The 25,718-nt window shown below is 40.0% G+C and overlaps 3 protein-coding genes across 6 annotated transcripts; 1 reads left to right on the top strand and 2 right to left on the bottom strand.

The window, feature by feature from the left end:
• Positions 1-646: 646 nt before the first annotated feature.
• Positions 647-6,400, bottom strand: ska3 (spindle and kinetochore associated complex subunit 3). Its single transcript, XM_072685165.1, has 12 exons — positions 6,365-6,400; positions 5,930-6,088; positions 5,403-5,467; positions 5,101-5,272; positions 4,444-4,915; positions 3,489-3,568; positions 2,742-2,929; positions 2,405-2,590; positions 2,130-2,306; positions 1,371-1,468; positions 1,047-1,177; positions 647-913 (listed from the first exon to the last, which is right to left on the bottom strand). Exons 2-12 carry the CDS (start codon positions 6,048-6,050, stop codon positions 753-755), a joined length of 1,851 nt encoding a protein of 616 aa, XP_072541266.1. The 5' UTR covers positions 6,051-6,088; positions 6,365-6,400; the 3' UTR covers positions 647-752.
• Positions 6,401-8,753: 2,353 nt separating this feature from the next.
• Positions 8,754-20,794, bottom strand: hcn5 (hyperpolarization activated cyclic nucleotide-gated potassium channel 5). 3 transcript variants are annotated; one of them, XM_072685161.1, is made up of 11 exons: positions 20,774-20,794; positions 14,754-15,551; positions 14,472-14,658; positions 14,262-14,366; positions 14,038-14,175; positions 13,772-13,933; positions 12,325-12,418; positions 12,091-12,218; positions 11,813-11,959; positions 11,480-11,717; positions 8,754-10,953 (listed from the first exon to the last, which is right to left on the bottom strand). In XM_072685161.1, the coding sequence occupies exons 2-11, from the start codon at positions 14,933-14,935 to the stop codon at positions 10,787-10,789; spliced, it is 1,548 nt and encodes a 515-aa protein (XP_072541262.1). In that variant the 5' UTR covers positions 14,936-15,551; positions 20,774-20,794; the 3' UTR covers positions 8,754-10,786. The 3 variants fall into 3 exon arrangements, with proteins under 3 accessions (XP_072541262.1, XP_072541264.1, XP_072541263.1); XM_072685163.1 differs by having other exon boundaries at positions 13,772-13,834; XM_072685162.1 differs by lacking the exon at positions 20,774-20,794 and having other exon boundaries at positions 14,754-15,597.
• A 1,602-nt stretch (positions 20,795-22,396) lies between these two features.
• On the top strand, positions 22,397-25,718 carry cox17 (cytochrome c oxidase copper chaperone COX17). 2 transcript variants are annotated; one of them, XM_072685159.1, is made up of 4 exons: positions 22,397-22,458; positions 23,839-23,973; positions 24,527-24,634; positions 25,557-25,718. In XM_072685159.1, exons 2-3 carry the CDS (start codon positions 23,855-23,857, stop codon positions 24,609-24,611), a joined length of 204 nt encoding a protein of 67 aa, XP_072541260.1. In that variant the 5' UTR covers positions 22,397-22,458; positions 23,839-23,854; the 3' UTR covers positions 24,612-24,634; positions 25,557-25,718. The 2 variants fall into 2 exon arrangements, with proteins under 2 accessions (XP_072541260.1, XP_072541261.1); XM_072685160.1 differs by lacking the exon at positions 22,397-22,458 and adding an exon at positions 22,531-22,691.

The raw sequence follows: 25,718 nt of genomic DNA, 5'->3' as shown, positions 1-25,718 counted from the left end.
ACATGCTGTCTACATGCATAGTAATTGCTAGATGTGAAAAAGCTTTACTTCTAAATTCAGTAGCAGGCACCAATCAATACATAACATTGTTTGAAAATGAAACTGCTTTTTTTAAGATAAAAATTATAGAAGTGAACTCAATTGAGACCTGCTGATTGTTGTCATTTATTATGCTAACAAAATGAGTACCTGGGCAGGGACTTTATTTATGAAAATCACAAGTCCTGTTTCCAGATTTAGTGCATTAGTGTGTTAAATCTGTTTTATCCCCTATTTTAGTTTCGTTTCCATTCACTAGTTTGGGAGAGTGCAAGTTTGAACCTACCTCTGACAAGACCAGCTTGCAGAAGACTGCCCCATGTCTGATTCATAAAGTATTCTTAAAGCCATTTTTCTCCAAAGCCCAGCTCAAATTCCTTTCCACCATTAAAAGTCGTATACCTTTCTTGGTTATTATTGATTCTGGTTGCATCTGGAGAGCTGTCTCCAAAGAAAAGGGGGCTGGGTGCCATGTTCTGTTAGATTATATGGTCACAATATGTAGATGTGTAATAGCCTTGTTGGTCTATATGTGCTAGTAAGTTGTACACTTTCTACATCAAGTATTTTATTCTCAAATTAATGTTTGTTTTACTTATAAGGCAGAGACAAGCAAAAGTAATACACAGATGAAAGTAATAGGACAATACATATTTACCCATAAACAAAAGACAACATACTTTAAAAAAAAAAAAAAAAAAAGCCTCCTGCTTTCATGTCTTTGTGATGATCCTAAACGTTGCTGTTCGGCCTTGCACACTTTCTAACCTTTTCAACTCAACAAAAGCCAAGATATACATTGGAGACTGAGGTCCCACCTCTAATATCTTCCGCAAATCTTCCATGTGAAATGCTTCAGAGTTGAGGTCACCATCTGTTACAGAGGGCAGCGTTAAATATTTAATGCATTGTACTACTATTAGAAAAAAAACATCACAATAAAGATTGACCACAACAGGCCCTGGTTAATTGTTAATGTGAACTGTGAATGCAGAGTTTCCACTGACCTCTACGCCGCTCCTCAACGACCTGGTTGATTTTATTGATTGCTAGGTTCAGGCTGGCCAGAGGTATTTGTTTCATGTAAGAGGCCAGTCCATTAAACTCCCTCTCAGACACATGATCAAGGCGCTGGGCTCTGTCATGAAATGCAACAGAAGTTTATTTAAAAGAATGAAAAACTAATGGTTATTTGAATGAGTGACATTAGCTAATCTTGCTTCACCATGCAATTTACATTACCCAAAGGAAATGTCTAAAGCATGCTTTATAATTGGTGAGTAAGGAGAGGTTTAATAGACAGCATCATGACTGTGGCCAACTGCCCTTACCTGTTCTCTTTCCCAAGTGCTGAAGTTTGCAGACTAGCTTTTGAGCTCTGCTGTACTGATGAAGTGGAGTGTGGTTTGCTTTTTGCCTGAGACACAAGCTTCAAGAAAAAAGGAAAACAAAAAATTTATTAATCTGTGTGTAAAAGAGTTACTTAAAGGTGCTCTAGAAACCCCCCCCCAAAAAACAGTATTTATCCTGGTGGAGCGTAATAATGAGTGTTTGGTACGTGGACAATAATATTGGGACACCTGCTCGTTCATTGTTTCTTCTGAAATTAGATTTTTTGGTAGGAGTAACTGTCTCTACTGTCCAGGAAATGCTTTCTACTAAACTGTAATCTGCTTTTCTGTAAGGATTTGATTGCATTCAGCAAAAGAACATTAGTGAGGTCAAGATGTTGGATGATTATCACCACCCCACCTTTGTAGTGTCTACAAACATTTGGACATATAGTGTACCATGAACCTCAAACACTGCTCCTTTACTAAAAAGAAATTCATGTGCTTTCGGCTTCACCGAAACAGAGCTGGAAAACAGACCAACCTCTTGACTGTTGCGTAACTGTCTTGTAATTTACGCTCTTAAAATATATCAACTTAATGAACACTGTGTGGTTTGTATAGAAGAAAACATGATACACTTTTATGCTGTAAAAGGATGGTCTTCCACTGAAATGGTCAGTTGCAGCAGAAATGGATAGTGTGCTCTGTAGCACTCTCTAGAACTGCATCAGAGGGAGTATAAAGATCACATCTTACTTTAAGGATATCCTGCGTGATGGAACTCATATCAGGCATCTCTGGCGTGCGTGGCTCTACTTGGAAGTCCATCCGAACACGTGGGGTGGCCAGACACCAGTCCTCTGTGTGGTCATCATTGGCATGTAGCACGGGGGGTTGAGGCTCAGTTATGCCTGACCGGGTACCTCCCCCCATCTACATTCCATGGAATCAATCACAGGGTTGGTACTGGCTTTAATGTACACTTTAATGCTTCTAATTAAGTGTTTTTCAGGAAGATTGGATATACTTACACAAGGTAAAGAGAGGCTGAAAGACTGTAGTTTTGGCATTTCGGGAGTGGTCTCCTCTTTCGGACAAAGTCTGACTGGCATCTGTGGCATGTCTGATGACGAACCTCTGACAGCTGGGCATTCCAAAGGGTTGGGCATGCTATTTAGTGATCCTCCAAGACCATCCTGCTCATTTTGTCTGGTCTCCTGAGGAATGTACAGTGGATCAATGGAGGGATCATAATCATCATCACACTGTTCAGAAAGGTTTGCTGCTAATGTGGATGAAAAAAAAGATTAAAAAAGAAGCAGGGTTTGCAACTACTGGTTTAAGATACATATCAAACATTTAGCTCACCTTTCTTGCACTGATGAGCTTACTGATGAAAGGCGTCTCAAACGTAGGGAGTGGTGGAGTACAAGCAGTATTGCTGGTGTGTGTTGGGGAGCTAGGACTGCTTGGTAGAGCAGATGATGAAGGCAACGGTTTATTCATCTTAAGCTCCAGAGAACAAAATGCAGGCAGTTCTGGGGATTCCATGCTCTCTGCGCAAACAAGAGAAACCAAAGCGCTGCAGGTGATTTCTATGACAACTTTGTACTGTATGAATAACCATGCTCAGACCTGAGAGTAACTTAGATTTACAGTAGAAAAACAAATACATAATAAACAGATACTAATGTGATGATAACTGCAGAATTATAAGTAACATTACATTTTTAAACACAGTTCCATTTAAAAGATACATCAGTTTAGTTCAGATTTGTCCACTAGAGGGAGACTCTGGTAGGGGTGCTCTGGGTGAAGAACAGCACAGCTGTGTAAAGCTCATCAGCAAGCAGGTGGAGCATGTTTACATGATGTAGAAATTACACGGCTCTGCACACCTGGCTACAAATAATAACAGCAGGAAATATGTCTGACACATAGATTTAAAGCTCTATGGAGGAACACAAATGCACCAAATGCCTTCAGCCTGGATTCTACAGTTAGCTCAGGGGCAACAAATTTAATAAGGACTTAGGTCCTGCTTTAATTCATTATAAAAGGTTATATAAACAAAAAAAAAAAAGAAAAGAAAAAGTTTGTAACCATTTGTATTACCATTAGAAATCTTCTCATGCGGCATAAAAGATGGTGGAGTAGGAAGATTCTGAGGTCCCTGGGCCGTCTCTTCAGTTGCGCTTTAAGAAATGCAAAACATGCAATTTATACTCAAAACTCACATTTTGTAATAGATGATTAAGAGGTGCAGTGTTCCCATATCAGACCGGACAGGATTTTGTGGGCGTTTTAGTAAGCGTTGCTAACTACATTGCTTGATTTTGCAGCTGCATAGCTTAACACTTGAAGACATTTTAATTTCAGTAGTATTTTAAATGTTTCATGGCAAATTATGCTGAATCAAGATCAATGTACTAAGACTTCTTCATGCCAATTTTTAAATGTGGCGTTACTGTTGCAATGTCTATTCACGATACAGGACATATCTTGACAAAGACAATGCAACAGTAAAAGTACATTCAAAAACACTATTAAAACTCTTGTACATTGATCTTGATTCAACAGTTCTACATCCAAAAAGGACCAACAAAGCTCAGCCATGGCCTAAAGAAGGGGGAGGGGGTGTGGCGAAGTGAACATCATTCAAAATTTCTGGCTAAGTTGCCCTTGAGCAAGGCACCTAACCCCCAATTGTTCCTCAGGTGGTGAGGTGGCTGCCACCGCTCCGGGTGTGTGCTTTTACTGCCACCCCCATGGTAAATAGTATGTACATATGATACACCACAACTTGTAGCACATTTTTCACACTTAGTACAGTAGCATGTGGTTTTGGGCACAGTCCGTTCACATGCAAGTCCTTTACTAGTTTACACATTTCATGTGAAAATAATGCAATGATTGGACTACTGATTGGAAAATTGCAATGCGTGGTAAATACTGTAATAATTGTTTGATGTGTGAATTCCCACAATCACAAATTCCTGGAAGGACTTCCATGTATTCACATACACTTCTACAGCACACATTTCATACTAGAGTAATAATATACGTCTACCTGTGAGTCGGCCTTCCTCTTGGCGGTTTCTTGCGGAACAAGTCCATGGTGAAATCATTATTCAAACACATTGTGTGCTCAGTAATTCCAAAGTCTTCTAATCGAGGGGTAGGAGCGTCCTCATCCATAATTAGAGAGCACCTAGGTGTCTTTGGCTGGGATGGCTCCATGGGCATTATAAATGGTGGTGGTGTGAGAGCCACAGCTGGGACAGGAGCTACTTCCCTTGACTGTTCTACATTGCAAAGAACCATCTGCAGGTGAAGTGCAGACAGGCCAAAATCTGCGAGCTGTGGAGTGCGCATTTGGTCAACAGCTGGAGGGGGCATCTTCTCAGGCGTTTCAGGTTCCTCAGCCGATTCCTGAACTTGCACCTCCTCATTTCCATCTCCTGACACCTCCCCGGCTGGCTCTCTTTCTGGTTGTTCCTCTAAAATAAGTTTGATCTGTGCCTCGCAGTGACCATTAACTTCTAGAAAAACAAGGTAAACCATAAGGGAGGTTTAATTAACAAAGCTCAGCAATAATAATAATAAATAAACAAAAACTTGTATAGAGTAACCTTTGGAGGTAATGTGTAATGTGCCTCTTAATATAAAATAAACCAATTTTTAAAAAAGGGTCTCACTTCATGATAGAATTCTTGCAAATAAATACCTGAATTCTTCTGGAAGGCTTTTCTTGGTTTGTACCCATATTTTTCATAATGATTCTTTATTCTTTCAATGTCTTCTGTGGTTCGCTGTTTCAGAACCATGCAAGTTTTGATGAAGCTCCTCAGCTCCCCACACCCATCATCTTGAGATGCCACCTGGCCTTGAACCAGTTTCTGCAAACATGAAACACTTGTAAGTCACTGAAGAATCAGCAGATGCATCATTCATCTCAGACAGCATCAAGCCAGAGGATTCCAAGATGCTCCCTGTGCAAAGTGAGATAATCAGAGAGCTTCTACTTACCTTAAACCCTCTAACCTCAGAATGTAGTTCATGTAGTGCTCGGACTGCCCCACTCTCTGTGTCTTCTAAAATAAATAAATAAATAATAATAATAATTAGAAGAAAAAAAAACATAGCACGGTATACTAAAACACCATCCTAGAACAACTCTCACATTACTATTCATAAACAGTCAGCCGGACAAAAAGGATAGCCATAACTACAGGGAACAGCATTCACATTCACAACAGGCTTTTCTTAAAACTTAAGATATTGTAAGCTTAGTGTTTTAATACACTACAATATTAAAAAAGCATGCAAAGATTTATGAAAGTGATAATCAGCAGACATGAGGAGAGATACTTTAATTAATTTGAATTGTTTTTTTTTTGCTTTGCAGTTTTAGACTTTCAGTAAGGAGGGCAGTACTTGTCAGGGTCATATCGTGCTCTGTAGAATGTAACAGTAAGCACATTAAGCCAAGTCAGGATCCACCTACCAATGATTATTTAAATAAATCGTGAAATACAGAATCTAAGTGTATGTACCGTCCTCCTCGTCCAGTTTCTGGCTGGCCGTGTGCTCCAGGTTTGCTCTCTCTGTCTCTAAGCGCACAGCCAGACTCCGCAGCTTTGCGAAGAATCGTATTGATGTATCCATTGAAGCCATTTATTTGCAGCCAACACTCAGAAGAGAAAGAGGGCAGCCTTCAACACACAACAGATAACAGTGTAAAACAACCCCATCAGCCGAACTCACAGTCACACAGCTAGCACTAACCAGCTGTGTATGTTTACCACCATTTAGCACTAGCAGCAATGGCTACGCAACGTTAGCAAAGGTTCCGCTGTATTTTAGAAACCAGGCCTGTGTTGGTTAAACATGATTAGACCTATGAGATCTGCGCAATGTATAAATGCATGTCAAAACAAAGCTCCAACATCATTAAAAAGGGAGTTAAGGGAAGATCTCCATCGCCGTACCGTTCAGACGTCAGGGGAGACTTTTCAAATCTGGCGCTTCCGCGGTTTTGCGGAAATGTCGGTGTGTAAACTCAGCCAATCAGCTTCGAGCTAGTTTGTGACTAATCGACTATCAGTGTGACACAAGCGTGTGAGCATAGACCGGAACCTCACAGCGACGTTAGCAGCATCCGCTAACACTGAACTAGTAGCACGTTTTAGTAGTGTTTCTACAAAAGTGCCCGATGAGTGTGTAAAAAGAAAAATCCTAATCTTTTGAGAAAAAAAAACTCAAATTTTAAAGTAGTTTTCTTTTTTTAATTATATACAAACTCTTGTAAAATTACTGAAATTCTCTGTAAATAACAACCCAATTATACAAATTTCTTAATTTTGTGTATGTGTGTAAAATTACAATAACGATCTGTGATGTTATTGCAGGTAATATGCAGGTAATAACAGGTAATAAATAAATATATCGTTTTTTTTAATACAACTAAAAATGTAAAAATATATTTTTTGTATTTATGTGTACACTATTAATTCAGTGGAACAAGACATTGATTCATTAAAGTTTCTGCAGAGAAACACCGTTATTTTACAGATTCTTCCTGAATGATTACAATAAAAATTTTAAAATAGTAACATTAAAAATTGTGCTGCCATCAAATTCATCTTTTCCACTGGCTCCTGGCACCAACTATTTGCATACAAGGCGTGTCCTCCTGTCACTGACACTCACCGTCAATGTGTTGTCATTTCCAAAGGGCTACCTTCTCTTAGGTGTAGTTGTATGTTGTATGTAATGGTTGACTGTCAGAAGCTGTTGTAGACTGTAAGAGCCAGTTATGCTTTTCTGTGTTGCTGAGTGTGAATCTGTGCTGCCTGCGTGTCTGTGTTCACTCTCATGCTTCCCCAGAATTATTCTGAGAGCGTTTTACAGATGGTTATTTTGCTGCAGAGCGTTAAGCACTGTCACTTTATTGAAGGTGTTCATAATCATAATATTTGAGATAAAATCTGTAAAAAAAACAAAACAGCAACAACAACAACAACAACGTTTTGCTGTAGAAACTTTCTGTAAACGTATTATTTTTTCCAGGGATTTTCATTAGGATTTTGGACTCTAATTGTGTGTGTGTGTGTGTGTGTGTGTGTGTGTGTTTTTACAGCTTACATATGAATATAAAACTGATTCAATTTATCCTACAATTACAAAGGAAAAAATGTTAGTGCAGACAACATTTTTTATATTTTATATTTTCTTTATACATACATTTTATATATGTATGTATAATACTTACAATAATAATTAATACATAATACTTAAAAAAACAGTTGGGTTGTTTGCATTTAATTTGGCACTTTTTGTTTGGCAGCCATTGTTTTACAGTGTACAAGTTGAATGTCTGAAGCAACTTGATAAAATATATGTTACATACATATGTTTTAATGTAACCCACTAGTACGTACAGGCTCCATATGAGCTACTCCAGCATTTGTTCTAGTAAAGCTGTCACATAATTTATAGAATTGAATGGCCAAGCATGTGAACATGCTATGTTAGTTCATTTAATCTCCCAGCAAACACCACTAGGCTTTTGTTCATGCTGTAAATGTTATTTCAAGGGCAAGTAAGGAAAAGTGTTATCAACCCCTTATTTGTTCTGGTGTGTGAGTATAAATTCTGGACCCAGTGAAGGTCACATCAAACCTACTACTTCTCTACTTTGGTGAGTCTCTAACATGCATTGCACCCAGACATATACCTGTTCTATCTTCCTCTGTGTCTCTCCCTCTTCCCTATATATTAAAACATAAAACGATTTTTTTTAAATCTTGTGCTCGCTTATCTGTAGGTCTATTCATCTTTTGATTGAAACCATGGTACTCTTTGGGAAAGTTCTGGAACCTGTTGGCTTCATGCAGTCCATGCGTGTGCTAGTAGAAGGAATCTGCTCTTATCTGAGTGGCAATGCCACCTCTGATGACATGGACCTGGTGAAGAAGAACTTAGACCACATTGATCATGAACTTAGCTCCTTTGGACCAGGTCTGCTGACTGACAAGGATGTCCAATGTCTTGAAGATGACTTGGCTGTGGTATACAATCAGCTAGGAGCATCAGTGAGAGCCCAGCCAGAGTTTACAAAGCGGGAAAAAGAAGTGTTTCTGCGCTATGTCCAAGAGTATCGACTGGAGAGGCAGCTGACAGCACTGTACAGTCGTATGATGGGCATCTCTGTCCTGACTGATCAGCCTACACTGCTCGAGGAGCTTGTTCAAAACCGCAAGCCTAGACGCTGGCAAATTAAGGAGTTCTGTGTGAAGGTCAGTGTTTATACAGTGCGTATTGTACATCTGTGTCTAAGTAAATGAACAGAATGAATGAATACATTGGCAGCCAAAACAGTATTGCTCAAATGTTTATTGGAACAATAAATTATAAAAACCATCATTAAATGACAAAGAAAAAAGTCAGACAATTAAAAGTGTCTATCAGTATTTTTGAAGGACTAGGTCTCATATTTTCCTACTGTTCTTATTTCTTAATTTCTTCCCACATATTCTTCACTGCTGTCCACACACCTCCTGTAATGCTAAGAGTATTCTTCATCACATATTTCCCCAACATAGTCCCACAGGTTCTGTATAATGGCCAATGCATGACATACAGCTGAGCAATTATTTTTGATTGCCATTGGATTTCTAATTAGGCTCATAATTAGAAAGGCAAGGTTATTCCCGAGGTGTTGGATTACTTTGCTATGCACACACACAAAGTACATTTCAATGGTTAAAGACCAAGGACAAACCAATGACAGCTGATAACTCCTGGCTGTTTATTCAAGTACTGCATTGCCCTTTACCTCTTCAATGTCAATACATAAGCTCTGCTTGTAGACATACAATGAAATAATTGTGTGACAATAATATCAATTTCTATGTTGACAAATAAATTACAACCACTATTTTCATTTCATTCATTCTTATAAATCTTCTACATTTGTTTGTGTATTACAGGTAAATTTTGTGCTTGGGACAGGCCTGCTGTGTCTTTTTATTGAGGCCTCTTTGACAGGCAGAGATCAGGCCCTTCTCATGAAGAGCTGGTCCGATCGGATGGCCACCTTGTACAGGAAGATAAAAACCACCGGAGGGCTCTGTTCTAGTTACTTCAGAGAACAGGCTGAAGAGGATGTCAAGAAGCAGATCTTGGAGCTTCGGTGGAACACACACACCCCAGACGAGCAGGCAGCTGAAATTCTAAAGAGCTTGGAGCGAAATTACGACTGGCTGCGCTGGGCTGTGATGGTACACCCCCCTGTGGGTTCCTGGCAGGAGGTAGCAGTTGAAGTCAAGGAGGGAGCTGAAGAGCAGAGCAATCAGCCCAGCCTGAGCTCTGAGCACTTCATCTCGGTTTGCTCAGAGGTACCTAATTCCAATATAGTCGCCTGCTTCAGGGACACCCCCTCCTCCCTGGATAAAGCCCGCATCCATCAACTGATAGTGGACCTGGAATGGAAGATCCCAAACCCACCGCCTGAAATCTATGCAGCTATTGAAGAAGACCCTGTCAAAGCTAGACTCTATCTGGCCAATCGGATGTTAAAAAAGCTGCAGGAAGGGCTTGGCACAGGCGTTGCTATCCATGTTGTACCAGGTAAAATGGAAATGAAGTGCAACTTTCCTCAGGCCTCATACTACCAATATGAATACAAGCACAGGCTGGCTTCTGGAACAGTTTGTGTATTTGGATAGGATTTCATGTTACATTTAAGCAAGAATTTACATTAATACTGTAAGTGTTGGTATTTCTCAATGAAATTAGCATTAGGCCCCTATCAGTAGACGTTGACCTATGTATGAGTCTGGAGTGTAATTTTATGCAGAAATTAGTAATGCAATCAATAAAACTGAACCGTGCCTAACACCTAAAAGACTGTTGCACATTTGTTTAAACCAAGGACTTTTTTAAACCAAATCTTTGGGAGTGTTCTGGCTGTTTTGCCATTTGCAATACACTCCACTACAAATTGTCACAGTAAAAGTCATATGCCACTGGGGGCAGCCGTGGCCTACAGTTTTAGAGAAACCAACCTGGATGTGAAAGGTCAAATCCCTTTGTGCCCACTGCCCCTAGTCACTAGTGTGTGTGTGTGTGTGTGTGTGTGTGTGTGTGTGTGTGTGTGTGTGTGTGTGTGTGTGTGTTTTCACTGCCGTGAATGGGTTAAATGCAGGGCTAAAGTCCATTGTATTGCTGTGAAATGGCTATAGAAGAATGAGTGTAATCTTAAAAGTCCCTGAGGAATCGGTGTGAAAATCTCAATTGTTATGCATCTAAAAATAAACTGTTAATGTTAATATTGAGACCTTTGGCCTGTGGCCCTGGACTGATGGTTGGGAACCTTTAGTATAAAGGTTATATGATTTTAGAGGTCATCAAATCAAGCTTATGTCCAGATGACTTGTTCTCTGCAGATATTTCATAACCTCTGGGTAATCTTCAAGGACTCGATGAAAACTATTCACAGACAGAAAGAAGAGTTGACAAATAGTCTGAGCTCTAACTGTAGCCAAACGCCTTCCACCGGTCAGGAGACATGTTTCTGGGAGGGGCAAGAAACAACATTTATGAAGCATGAAAAACATTTTTGTCAGCCATAAATAAAAATATCTGTGTAAATATTTTTTGACTTATTTCACAGATCTGAGAAAGCCCTCATCATAGTAACATTAACCCCACAACCTGCAGGCTTATTTTTTATTAATGTGATTATGAGGTATTATTTTAATTTATGTAACTTAAATAAAGGGTAAGGGGCTTAATTATGGGCCTTCCGCAAGGCTATTGCAGTTTAAAGGGTTAATACCAGTGACCTGCTATACAAACAATATATCCCAGCATTTCAATTTATTATACCTATAGCAATGTATCTCAAACCAGTTGTCAGGAATCCCCAGACGTTCCAGTTTTCTTTTTTTTTTAGTTTTAAAATCTAACTTGCAAAACATAAGGATAGTGCTAAAATGTGCACTTTCTGGAGGTCCCTGGGGACCTATTTGAGAGGCACTGTCCTACACTACATCCAATAGAGCGAATTTAGAAATCTGTCAAGGTTTCCAAGGTTATACCTCCAAAATAGTCTCCATCACACAGCTCCTGCTGAAAACAGTCCGTCTCCACAACTAACTGTCCGTGCTCAATGAAGAACATGCGGTCAGCTGGAGTATTGTGACGCATGATGACATCGCCCTCCTGGAAAACCTCATACTGGAGTTCTGAGGCGATGGCGTTGATGAAGCTTAAATCACACTTCTGGAACATCGGAACTTTTCTCACGAGCCCCGAACACATGACCGTCAAAATTTCCTTTAAAAATTCAAAGTAATTGAGAATTTGCACAACTTAAAATGAACAATATTCAAAAATGTCACTTTTGAATATATGGTATCAGTAAATGGTACCTCTCTAAGTGATGAAGACACCCAATTCAGAACATCCTTCTCATCATACCACTTCCCCTGATGGCGAGTCTGAAAGTAATTGCTGATGCGAATACGCAAGGCTTTGGGAAGCTTCAAGAAGATCATATAGTCTTCCAGATCATTCATCTGTGAGAGGATTGTTGAAAAGAAAAAAAAAAAAAAAAAAAAAAAAAAAAAAAAAAAAAATCAATGCTATTCTAGGACACCAGTACACCTACCCTATATGTAGCCCAAGGATAGACTTGGTTTTCCTGTACCTTGCTTTTATATATTCTTGCTGGGATATCTGCATCTGTCATCAGGGCAACAGTGTTGGCAACCAGGACTGTATACATCAGAGCTCCTGACACAATGCTGGTCATGACAATCCACAGCTCTACCTCATCTATAGTAACAAGAATGGGGAAAATAACACACACACATACTTTTCCCACAGCTGGCAAATTAGAATGTCATATTTATTTAGAACTGATTAGATTTATATACTTTACTTGTTGGTGTCTCAGATGAACCGTATGATATTGCAGTCATATGTGAGAGTGCACGAAAGACACCAAATGAATACTTCTCTCCCACTGTAGCATTCTGGGGAAAAAAAGTAGATGTACATATTTTTTCAATAAACAAATAAATAAAATATCAACAGCATTCTAAGTAAAGAATTAAAGTATGGAAGCCTGTTTCAGCCACTTCAAATATAAGCTAACTAAATGAGATGCTATCATAAATAAACAAAATATCAGGACATATATGTACTTGGATAAAAGTACTGGGACACCTACTCAATAAACCTACAGGAACGTTCACAATATCCCATTCTAAATCCATAGGCATTAATATGGCGTTGGCCCCTCTTTGCAGCTCTAACAGCAGGTTTGGAGCTCTGCAGTTACTGAGTCAGCAGAGCACTATGCACTATGCTACTCAGCAACTGAGGAGACCGGCAAAATCAGAAATTCGGTAACCTGCCTCTGTGACTTTACGTGGTCTGACACTTCATGGCTATGTTGCTGTGGTTTGCTTCCACTTTTCAATAATACCTCTCACAGCTGATGGTGGAATATCTAAGAGGGAAACAAATTCAATAACAGGCTTGCTGCAGTGGTGGCATCCTATTACAGCCCACACTGGAATTCAGTGAGCCACCAATTCTTTTACTAATGTGTGTAAAGGCAGACTGCATGGCTAGGTGCTAGTTATATGCTTATGACCATAGGCCTGAATGAAATACATGGATTCAATGATAAGAAGCGTGTCCCAATACTTTTGTCCACATAGCGTATCTCAGAAAAACAGATTCTCTCATGACCGTATCTCATAAGTATGTCACAGTATCATAATGGAGAGACACTAAGGCATGATTATGAGATACTATTTCCTAATTATGAAATTGTACGTAGTAATTCTGAGTAAGACTCTCATTACTATGTAAGCATGATTATGATATTATATCTTATTAATATAACATCATAAGGTAAATTAAATTAGATACCATATTATTATTATTATTATTATTAAATCATAAGTGACCATTTGGAGATGCAAATTCATTATCATGAGCTCAAATGTGATAATTATTGAGATAAGTGATATGATCTCCATCTCATTATTATGATATTATTTCATTTCTATGAAAACATAAAGATTTATTTTGAGATACTCTCATTATTATTATTACGGTCATAAGTAACCATTTTGACACATAATGATTCATAGTGCCTCAATTATGAGACGTTTCCTCATTACTAGGATATTCAGATCTAAATATAAAAAACTTTATGACCTACTAAATTATATTTATCTATTGTAACGTGATAAGAAATCAAGTGTGAATTAAAGGAGCCCTTAAGATGTTTTAAATACTTGATGTAAACACATCTTTAGTTCCAGCAGTGCTGACACATTAGACATGCTGTGTGTAACTGTGTTATCAAGTACCATAAGATTTTCACGGCGGACCCAGCAGTCCGATGGGAACTCCTCCAGCATTGGAACAAAATACTGCACACAGCCGTTCCAGTGACACAGGAGAAAAATCATCATGAACAAAGACAAGATTCTAAAGAACACCCGGACCACCTCCAGGTTTGCATTTGAAACCTATCAAGCAAAATAAATGAATAAATAACATGTAAACATGTAAAGAGTGTAAAAATGTACAATGACAGTACAGCTCAAAATCTGCCAGCCTGGAAGGCACTTACTTTCTCAACTTCATTAAAAAACCGAACCAGTCGGGATACACGCAGCAGACGGACAAGGCTGATGATCCTCACAAACATGAGAATTCGTACCATTTTACTGGCTTTGGAAGAGGGAGTGTCACTGTGATACTGTAAATCCTGTAATACATCAAACACTTAAAACCTAGCAAAAAGATTCAATGTCTCTTTAGCTATTTGTCATAGTTCAAGAAATAGGAGCTTACCGCAATTAGTATTATGTAACCCACTGGAAATGCTGCAATCATATCTGGCACAAACCAACTCTTCAAATAGTTCTGTCGAATGCATTTCAGATCAAGAATGGCCGCCTGTGTGACGGACAAGTCGTGTTAATTGACATTAAACAGGCACATATCAAGCGGAATATTTCTGCAGCTGCCAGTGACGTTCTTGAGTCTTGCTGAAACTGTTACCTCACTGTCCTCTGGAATGATGCCCATGCGAAAGTTGAGCCCTACATCAATCAGGAACAGTGTGTCTGAGAACACATTGAAACCCTCCCAGCCAACGCCGGACTGGCCGTCTAAAAAGGCGATCTCTATCGGGATCCCAATCAGGTTCAGAAACGTGATGGTCACCATGCACATTATGTAGTAACTCCTAAACAAACAAGAATAAGAGCTTTTCCTGCAGCTTCGTCTCATTACAGCATCAGTAATCCAAAAGAGTTTAGAACAAGCACACAAACACAGTACCTTAAAGGACTGAAGGGATGGATGACGAACACTCCCCTCTCTCTTTGCCTGATGCACTCCTTCTCCACAGCCACTTCACTGCCATACACGTAAAGAGACTGCCTGTTTAACTGGGGCAGCAGCAGATTTCTCCAGCCGTCCCAGCTGAAGCGTCCCCTGCCTCCAGGTGCTGGCCTCTCCATCTCTGCTCCCTGACTAAGCACTGAGATCACGGAGCCACTTTTAACATCACTGCGCCTCTGTGACAACTTTATTTCTGGACTTCTTTTATGCTGATCTTCTTTTTCTTTCTCCCTTACTTACTCGCTCACTGTCTCGCTCTCTCCTTTTCCCTCCTGCGCTCGCTTGCTTGCTCGCTCGCTTGCTTGCTCGCTCTCTCTCTCTCTCTCTCTCCCTTGCTCTCGCTCTCTCTCTCACACACACACAGTAATTTTCCACCATTGTTCTCCGGCTCTGTTCAAGCAGGGTGGCAAAGACAGAGCAAGTGCCAGACTTTCCATTCTCTCCTTCGCCTCATCACCGCCAGTCTCTCTCGACAGCCTCATCAACTATTCAGCCTCTCCGCTTCATGCACACATGAACTAGGCACATCTGAAATGTAAACTGGCTCAGCATCTCAGTGGGTGGTTTTGAATGTCATGATTACACGCCATCTGAACCAGACAGATGGTTCTGACAGGACTGAACACCTAGAGTCAGTGTGATACTGATCCTCTGTGCCATTGTTTTTTTTTACATTTTCTATCTAAACTTACAGTGGATTTAAACTTAATTTAAAAAGGATTTTGCACTTTATTTCTGTAAAGTAAAACACAAAAGAACACACTGTGGTTACTACACACTACTGATGCAGATCATTTGCTCTTTAGCATGCATTTTACAGGGTTAAATTACAGACTCAATGTTGCTGAGAGATTAGAGGGGTAAATACTCTGGGTGTCATGACACCGGGTTAGGTTTCAGCAGAACGTAATGGGTAATTGCTCTTCAATTCCCGGAGTTACAGTATAAGTGCATCATTTAGTGCTAAGAAAAGTAACAAGATCCTTTGAAAGAATAGTATTTATAACTTGACAGCATGAATCATATGTCATTATGAATTAATTTCAACATGTAAAAAAATATACTTATCATCTTACAAGAGTATAGATTAGATCACTAGCACTACATATTTTGATATCACAATGCCACAATGTGATGGTGTGCATCTGGTAATGCATCTGGTAATGCATAATGCATTATTATAAAAAAAAAATAAAATAAATAATAATAATAATAAAAAAATATATATTATGATATCCAATGCAGCTGCATTGTGTGAACGCCCAGCACAGTCATGCCATCTGTCATGGGCAGCCCTGTCTTTCCCTTGTTTCTGCGTATGTGCCTGTCCTCATTCCTGTGTTCACATTTATCATGTGTCCCCGGGGGGCGTTTTATAAAGCGAGCCAACTCAGATAAGCATTGCTTTTATAAGCTCACTTCCTGTAACAGCCTCCTGATTTATGCACTCTCATTTTGGTTAGGTTTTGTCTCCGCCTTCGCCCAGTAGTTCCTTAGTGCTTACACAAACATCTGCTTTCTTCATAGCCCCGCCCTCTACATTATCCCCAAGTGTTTCTATGTTCACCTTCAGTGTATTTACACCCCTCTTTCCTTTTGCTCGACTGCCTGTGTTGTTTTGGTGTTTCTGTTTGTCATTTAATTTTTTGGTTGCTTTTGCTTAGTTTTTTTTTTTTTTTTTTTTAATCTTTTTTGGATCTGGTTTGTGCAATTTTCCTTAATCTCATGAGCCGTATCTGATCCCTATTCACTGGGAAAATCCTGAGTAGCTCAGCTCAGCTGCATCCAGAGCTGTGCCCTGTGCACTACGTAGGGTTCCATCAGTTTGAAGTGGTGTCTGAAAACAAAGTGCAGAATTTGCAGTGAACTGTAACAATCCCACAATGCTTACCTAAAGCAGCAGACACATCTTAAAGCTGACTGCCCACCAACTGTCAAATCGTACAGCAGCCAGCACCAAGTAAAGCATTCAGCAAACAACCCGGCACATCTTAAAGCTGCCAGCACACCCAACCAATACATTTTACAGCAGAGAGAACACCAAATGGCAAATCTTAAAGCAGTCGGCACACCAACAGGCACATCCTAAAGAAGCTGGCATGCCAACTGATGAATCCTAAATTAGCCAGCACAATAACCCACCATCACACCAACCGGCATATGTTAAAAGTTGCTGGGATGCAAACCGGCATCTTTTACACTAGCCGACACGCCAACTAGCACATCCTAAGGCAGCCGGCACGCCAACTAGCACATCTTAGGGCAGCCGGCACGCCAACTAGCACATCTTAGGGCAGCCGGCACGCCAACTAGCACATCTTAGGGCAGCCGTCAAGCCAACTAGCACATCTTAGGGCAGCCGTCAAGCCAACTAGCACATCTTAGGGCAGCCGTCAAGCCAACTAGCACATCTTAGGGCAGCCGTCAAGCCAACTAGCACATCTTAAAGCAGCCGTCAAGCCAACTAGCACATCCTAAGGCAGCTGACACACCAACTAGCATATCCTAAGGCAGCCGGCACGCCAACTAGCACATCTTAGGGCAGCCAGCACGCCAACTAGCACATCTTAGGGCAGCCAGCACGCCAACTAGCACATCTTAGGGCAGCCGGCACGCAAACTAACACATCTTAGGGCAGCCGGCACACCAACTGGCATTTCCAAAGACAACTGACACCTGGCTTAGCTATATCAGCTGTAAATCGTGTACCAACGATGTACCTTAGCAGCATCTTTGAGGAAGACCAACCTTCAGATTGCTCATGTGACGCAATCTGCTGTCACACAGAAATGAGCTCATACTCATAACGAAGTGCCTGAAATTCTGTTCCCTATATTTGGATTTTCTCATGTAGGGGATAGTGAACAGGGAACAGTTTTGGACGCAGCTCAAATCACAATTGTCCTCAATAAAGCTGTGTGCGAACCAAACAACACAATCAATTATGGACATTAGATGTCCGCTAGGGTACACTGTTTGTACGCTACTTATTATGGTGCATTGTGGATTGTCAAAGTGCACTGGAAATTCTGCCCTGTGTTTTTGAACACCACAACAAAATGACAGAACCCCAAAGTACAAAATAGTGAATAGGACACAGTTTCTGACACAGCCATGGACTCCAATAAAAACTACTTTACCTTCCGAACATCCGAACTCCAAAACAGCCGATTGGTGACCTCATCCTATACACTCATTCCACCTCATTAGTAGCTTAAATGATCAAATTACAGAATGAGTGGAAGGGGGAGGAGGTCCGCGTGATCACGGACAACACAATAACTAGATTTAAAAAGCCTGTAGTGGAACTGTGGAACAGTGATGGGAAAGAAGAACAGAACTCCAACCAGCATAGGATGTCTGAACACAGTGAGGCATATTCAAGGACCATTCATTTATATCATTTAAAGGAAACAGTGGTCAGTCATCCAGGCCAGAGAAGAACCTACAAAATACTGAAATTATCCCTTGTTGTCTATTTAGCGCAGCAAAGCAATTTTTTTGCAAATCTATTTAAAAATAAAATCAGAAAGTGGATTGATTGTTGCCTAATGTACTTCCCCAGTCTCACTTAGAGGCCACTACAGTGCACTGCCTTCTAGTAGCAGCAGTCTAAATATTTGTGTCGCTTACAAAATCGAATGTCTGCTGCATGCAGCAGTCTTGAGGCTATTTCAGACCACATACAGAAAATGCTCTGCTTCTGCACTTTCTAACAACCCCACAGGACAGTGTCAAAATACCTGTGATTTCAGCAGCCTCAGGGAGCCGATTCCAGTTTGTCAGTGTATCTTACAGTCAACAGCCTAAAGTGTTATCTGTATGATCATAGTTCATTCAGAAAGCTCATATTAGAGCAACATCTCAAATACTGGCATTTCTAACCAAAAGTAAAACACAAAAGAGATCTCGACTGCTGCGATAAACAGTAACCTGCTCTGTATTTTCATGATTTTATGCAATGCACTACTGCCACATGGTTTGCTGATTAGATAATAAATATTGTGGTCGACTTATTGTACAGGTCGTCTTCTTATTCTTACCAATACCCCGATGACCAAATCAATGGAGACAGCAGATAGTGTATCTGGTGCAAACCATGTCTTCAAGTATTCATTTCTTATTACTGTCAGTTATATAACTGCCACCTACTGAGAGTACATTTCATGTAAACTGGTCCCAGAAATAGCTGCAGCAGCAACTTACAGAGCTAAATACAATATGCTGTGACCTTGCAATATTACAAATACTGTAAATAACGAATCTGGATGACGGGACTTTCGCAATGTTTGGACCTTTGGGTACTGACTGCACCTAGTGAGCAAAATTCTTTCTGTGGCTGAATCAGCTAGTGGTGTTGTTTTGGAATTTGGCACTTAACTTTAGCCACCTGAACTAACCAAAGTTTTGAGACCGTATTCTCAAAACTGCCTTGTAGACATGCATTCACTGAGCACTTTATACTACACTATTGCTTTATTTCAAACACCAACTGACACATCTTAAAGCAGCCGGCACATTAACAGGCACATCTAAAAAAAAACAGCAGGCACTATCTAACAACAGCTTAAAGTTGGCATAAACCAACAGGCACATCTAACACATCCTAAATCAGCCGGCACACCATCCGGCACAGCTGAAAGCAGCCAGCACACCAACTGACACATCCTAAAGCAGCCGGCACATTCTGAAGCTGCCAGCACACCATCCGGCCCAGCTGAAAGCAGCCGGCACGCCATCCGGCACAGCTGAAAGCAGCCAGTACACCAACTGACACATCCTAAAGCAGCCGGCACATTCTGAAGCTGCCAGCACACCATCTGGCACAGCTGAAAGCAGCCGGCACACCAGCCGGCACAGCTGAAAGCAGCCAGTACACCAACTGACACATCCTAAAGCAGCCGGCACATTCTTAAGTTGCCAGCACACCATCCGGCACAGCTGAAAGCAGCCGGCACGCCATCCGGCCAAACTGAAAGCAGCCGGCACGCCATCCGGCACAACTGAAAGCAGCCAGCACACCATCCGGCACAACTGAAAGCAGCCAGCACACCAACTGACACATCCAAAAGCAGCCAGCACATTCTGAAGCTGCCAGCACACCATCCGGCACAACTGAAAGCAGCCAGCACACCAACTGACACATCCCAAAGCAGCCAGCACATTCTGAAGCTGCCAGCACACCATCTGGCACAGCTGAAAGCAGCCAGCACACCAACTGACACATCCTAAAGCAGCCGGCACATTCTGAAGCTGCCAGCACACCACCTGGCACAGCTGAAAGCAGCTGGCACACCAGCCGGCACAGCTGAAAGCAGCCAGCACACCAACTGACACATCCTAAAGCAGCCGGCACATTCTTAAGTTGCCAGCACACCATCCGGCACAGCTGAAAGCAGCCGGCACGCCATCCGGCACAACTGAAAGCAGCCAGCACACCAACTGACACATCCCAAATCAGCCAGCACATTCTGAAGCTGCCAGCACACCATCCGGCACATTCTAAAGCAGCCGGCACACCAACCAGAAAATAATCTTGCACTTCTTAAAGCAGCTGGCACACTAACTGACACATCTGGCACACCATCCAACACATTTTAAAGCAGACAGCACACCAACACATCCCACAGCAGCCAGCACACCATTCGGCACATCTTAAAGCAGACAGAACACTACTGAGCTACTCAGCATGTTAATACAGCAACCGGCACACAAAGAGGAGCATCTCCCAGTACAATCTAAAACAGCCAGCACACCAGACTTCACCTCGTTAAATGGTTCTCTCTCGGTTGTAGGAGGAACATAAAAATAGCGGCTAAAGTAACGTTAATAATTTGCACTGTGCAAGTTTGCTATCGATAGAATTATAAATAGCATTGTTTAAATGCACGTAGATTAGAAATGAAAATAACAGCCATTAACAGCAGCCGGACTGCTGAAAAAATAAAGAACTGTACCATCCAATACTGCCCCTGGCTACTTCTCCGCCATGTTGAAAAGGTGAAGGTCATCTCAACTTGAAAATTTGGGAATCAAAAATCATCTTAGAATTTCTGACTAGAAATTACGACTTGAGGGGGTGTTCATGTCCTACTTCCATGTGGGGAATTCGTATTTACCATAATTGCGATAGCACACGAAGGCAGCGTAATTCCAGCCTCACGTGTGCAGGCGTTAGTTTGGAGTGTCAGAAATCACCGCACTCTGAAGTTCAGGGGAAAGATGTCATGCTGAGGTTTTGTGATGAGAGGGTTCAATTTCCTGAAACACGACTGACTAATCACAACATCCCCACGCTGTTTAGCGAATAACGAGGGAAAGGCTTAATCTAGCAAATCCCACAGGCGAGCCCGTTCTCGAGAAAAAGTTAAAAACATGGCTGTTATGAGCCAAATATCTATTTTTTTTTGCAGCTGGGTCGGAGACTGGATGACCTCTTAGATGAATCTCCACCTGATGGCAGGTGTTCTAGGAGGCTCCTTAAATTGGTGTAGATCCACTTTCTTCAGGTGAAGTTCAGAACACACACAGGTTGGTTATTTAGCATTACTGACAGGCGCATTTTGGGTTTGAGATCAATGGTAGATTAGATGAACTTTTCTTTATTAGTGGAGATAGCTACATAAAAAACTACAAAATTACATTGTTTCTCTGACTCAACTAATTTATTTATTAAGATAGATAGTGAATATAATAGACAGACAATACAATTCATGGCTGTCACGAAAAAAAAAAGAAAAACACTTTATAGACGTTTAAAATGGCAACTTTACAAGAGAAGGGGAACCCCTCTTTAATTTTCTATGTAAGTCAGCGTAAAAAAGAATTAAGTCATTTTGTTAAGTATTTCTGTTCCTCCATTAATCATTAAAACTGACACAATACTAGAAACAACTGCCAGATCCAAATTGTGTCAACAAATGAAAAACGGCAAAAAATGGAGATGCGAGGTCTGGATATGAGGAATTTACTCATTTTTGAGTTGCATGTAAAACAAAAGGTTAAAAAAAAATAAACAAGCAGCTTTTTCTATAAACGGTACCGTAGGTCTGCACCAACGCCGCCTGAACAGTAAAAAGCGCGCGTGTGTGTATAATATATATATATATATATATATAAAATTTATTTATTTATTTATAGGGTGTGAAGGTTAGTGTGCCCTCTACTGTAAGATGTGTCAGGTGACGGTATGCCAGCTGCTTTAAAATGTGATGGTTGGTTTGCTTTTTTTTTTTTTTTTAATAAATGCAATATATGAAAGACAAGTATCTAATTAAGCAATGTGCAATTTATTCACGATAGAAATATTCTGTCTCATGTTTTGTCTAAAGTCCATTGTATCATGTCTTACCTATTCTCCACCGGAGATTTAATCTAACTAAATTTTAAATGTTACAGTTTTATTCTAATTATTATTTTATTTATTATTATTATTAAAACAATATGTAAATGCTTAAATCCCTTCCATTGCTGCAAACTGAAATTTTAAATAAAATATTTAGTCTGAATAAAACTCCCCAGGAAGTAAAAGTCCTCAGGACTTCTTTCCTGACAAATGGGTTTCCCCGCAATGCCCCGGATGTTTTACCGGCTGCACCACGCTGTTTGAGGAAGGACGCACGTAAGGTCTGCTGCTCCTTATGTAAGTGTGGTCTTTATCTCTCACTCCTGATGGAGTTTGTCTTATATCTGTTATAATCGCAGGGCACAAACGTTATAAACACATTTGCTCAAGGCTCCCAGAAGCCAGAAACGGAGTTAGTGTTAGTGGCCTGCGTAGGAGCTCGGCTTATGTGAACAGCAGCTGAGTTGCATCAGTCGGTTCTGTTAGAGGTTAACTTGCTAATGAGCGAAAACTTTCTGATCACAAATCTGGTAACGATTATTATTTTTTAATAAATGTAAAAAATGTAGCTAGATATATTTCGGTGAACATAGACGGCACTTTGGTGGTAAATGCACTTGTTGTCTGCTGTTTGTGTATTAAAATATAGCTATATAATATATTAACATAAGTTTTGTGACAGGTAAAGGTAAAAGTTAGAAACCTTACTTTCTTTTTTATTTCAGTTCCATATTGTTATTTAATTAATATTGCATTATTCTTTTAAATAATATCTGACTTAATCTCTGATTATGTTTGTTGCTTTTACATCTTACTTTTATCATTTATTGAACTATTTTAACCTCTTGTTTTGGTTTTGCTTATTTTAGTTTTCTTCTTCTCTAAATCGTGTTTATGTTGCCAGTTTTTTGCATCTATAATTTTGTTAGTGCAGTCTACCCCTTTTTGTTTTCAAGCACTCTGTGAAGCACCTTGAGCTTCATTTATGTAGGATTTAACCATACAAACACACATGGGTATCCTTGGATGCTACAACACTTGATAGAACTGAGGTTCAGTTAATCGTCATTGTCGCCACTTTAGAACCAGGCTACATATTTCGTTGCTGTCACTGATATTTTACTGTCACTAACTTTGCTAAACTTAAGAAAGACCTCTGGTCACAGTGCAAATTACTCTTTTGATTATAAATGCCATTGTCACCTATGGGAACATGTACTCAGTTGTTAAATCGGTGGTGTTGTAGTCTTTGATTTCTGCCTGTAAGCATTGATCAGAATCAGGAAGGGTGGAGACAACTTTTTTTGTGAGCAGAGGGATTTCTAATCTGTTATTGTGTGACTGACAGATGAATCTGTACAGATATCCTTTGTTGACATCAGTAGATAAGCCCAGATCTCTCTGGGTCTGTCATGGACAAACCACACGCCATGCCAGTGGCACTGCTGTGCTAAGATTTGTTCTCCACTCCAACAGTGTGATAAGTTGTCCTATGGTTGATCATTTCAGTTGATGAATGGTGAGAGATGGGAGATGATAAACTAACTAGTCAGTAATTGTAAACCTACAAAGTTGGCAATTTCTTTTTTTCTGTATTTATTTATGTATTTATTTTTAAACACATCTTTCTGTAAATGGCTGAGTTTAACCGAAGACTGTTATGCTCTGTTTTTACAGCTGCTTTTGGAACATAATGTCGACCGTATCTGCTGCCAGTGTTGAGCCCACCCCTGCAGTTGAGGGGGCACAAGAGAAGAAGCCTTTGAAACCCTGCTGTGCATGCCCCGAAACCAAAAAAGCCAGGGACGCCTGGTACGAACAATTTCTTTTTTTATTGCGCCTCCATCTGAAGTGTGTGTATTGACATCCAAAGCTGTTGACGTTTTACATCAGCTTTAGGCGAGACGTGTACTGGGGACTAAAGACAAACAGGGAGTTTACTTTTTGGCACACCTGTTTGAAGGTTGAAAAATAGTACACACTGCTTCACAACAATCCACCGTTTGTGCAAAGTGGGTGTGTTTAATTCCCCTCAGGCTGTTGCAGAGTTCTGCTCTTACACAAGTAAGGGCAAACTGCAGGAAGGTATTTTATGCAAGAGGTGCCACAACGATGAGGGAAGAGGCTGGAGGCAAATAAATAATAATAAAAACAATAATAATAATAATTGTTATTATTATTTTATGCCCACAGCTAAAAGGCTGTTACTCAGTAGGCATAAAATGTCTTTTTCTCTCCGTCTCTCTCTTTTGAACAGTGTATTAGTTTCTGTCTGCATATTGTTTGCTGGATTCCTTGTGGGCATATATGACTTTATCCCTTTAATTGTCTTATATGGTTTATATGTGGTCTTTTTCTTTGGCAGCATCATTGAGAAGGGTGAAGAAAGTTGCACAAATCTCATCGAGGCCCACAAGGAGTGTATGAGGGCACTTGGTTTTAAGATATAAAACCTTAGGTGTGAAATTGAAGGGTAAGTGAAACTGTGCTAAAACTGAAACAGCTTAAAGCAGTAGATTGAAAAAATCTGTAATCCCTGCAGTTTTAATTATCTTAAGTTGTTGATACCATCAAACTAATTTAACTAATTACAATAATAAAAAATAATGTATAAAAAAAATAATATAAATGTTTATTGTCTGCCATTAAATGATTCACATTTCACACTTATTTTCACATAAATACTTTGCACATCATTTGTACATCAGTAATATATACATGAAATGAAAAAATAAAAATGACTCAATAACTAAACTGCTACAAAAAAAAAAAAATCCAAAACCCTGCTGTATAACTGTGTCTGGTCTGCTTTGCAACCCACTGTCATCCAGTCGCTCATTAGAATTATGTTAGTCATTAGCACAGACTAAAAAAATACTGTGCCTCATTTTTGTCCATTTATTTTTTATTTTAGTACCTTTTTTTTTTTATCAATATTTCATTTTGATGGATTTAGTCTATAAAACATCAGTATTTAGAAACCAAAGTCATTTACTCTAGCATTATCCCACTGATTAGCCGTACTTAAGGGAAGTGGAACAGTGTGTAAATCTGTGTTTTTGCTGAACTGTTCCTCTAGCTCCCTAAGGGTTTCCAGTCAGCTTAGGAAATTGTTTTCACAAAATATGTGCTTCTGTAGTGTAGATTGCAAATAAAAATGCCTGTAAATGGGTTTAAAAGTAGAACTACTCTGAGTACCTGCTAAACTCTCTTCTTTTGCCCCGTAATCAGTTTTGTGCGTATTCATCACTGTAGTGCCCGCTGCAGTTTAAGGATGCAGTGTCAGCTTATTTGCTGTCACATGTCCGTGCTGCCGTTTGTTTTGTGTAGTTCGTAAGTGCGTCATATTCAAACAGCTGTTGGGCTTCCTTTAATAAACATTCTGGCTCTTGCAGGGCAGGGCTCACTGTGGAACAGGATCTGGAATATTTTTATTTATTCTGCCGAGGGAAGATTTCTCTTTTCTTTCTTTCTGTTTCTTGAAAATGTGATTTTTCTTTTTCTACGTCTTAAGTATTGCTGTAAATGATATTGAATAAACATCCTATGCAATCTCA

Source organism: Salminus brasiliensis, chromosome 8 (genome assembly GCF_030463535.1).
Source record: "Salminus brasiliensis chromosome 8, fSalBra1.hap2, whole genome shotgun sequence".
Taxonomy (NCBI): domain Eukaryota; kingdom Metazoa; phylum Chordata; class Actinopteri; order Characiformes; family Bryconidae; genus Salminus; species Salminus brasiliensis.
This window is presented reverse-complemented; position numbering and strand designations above follow the sequence as displayed.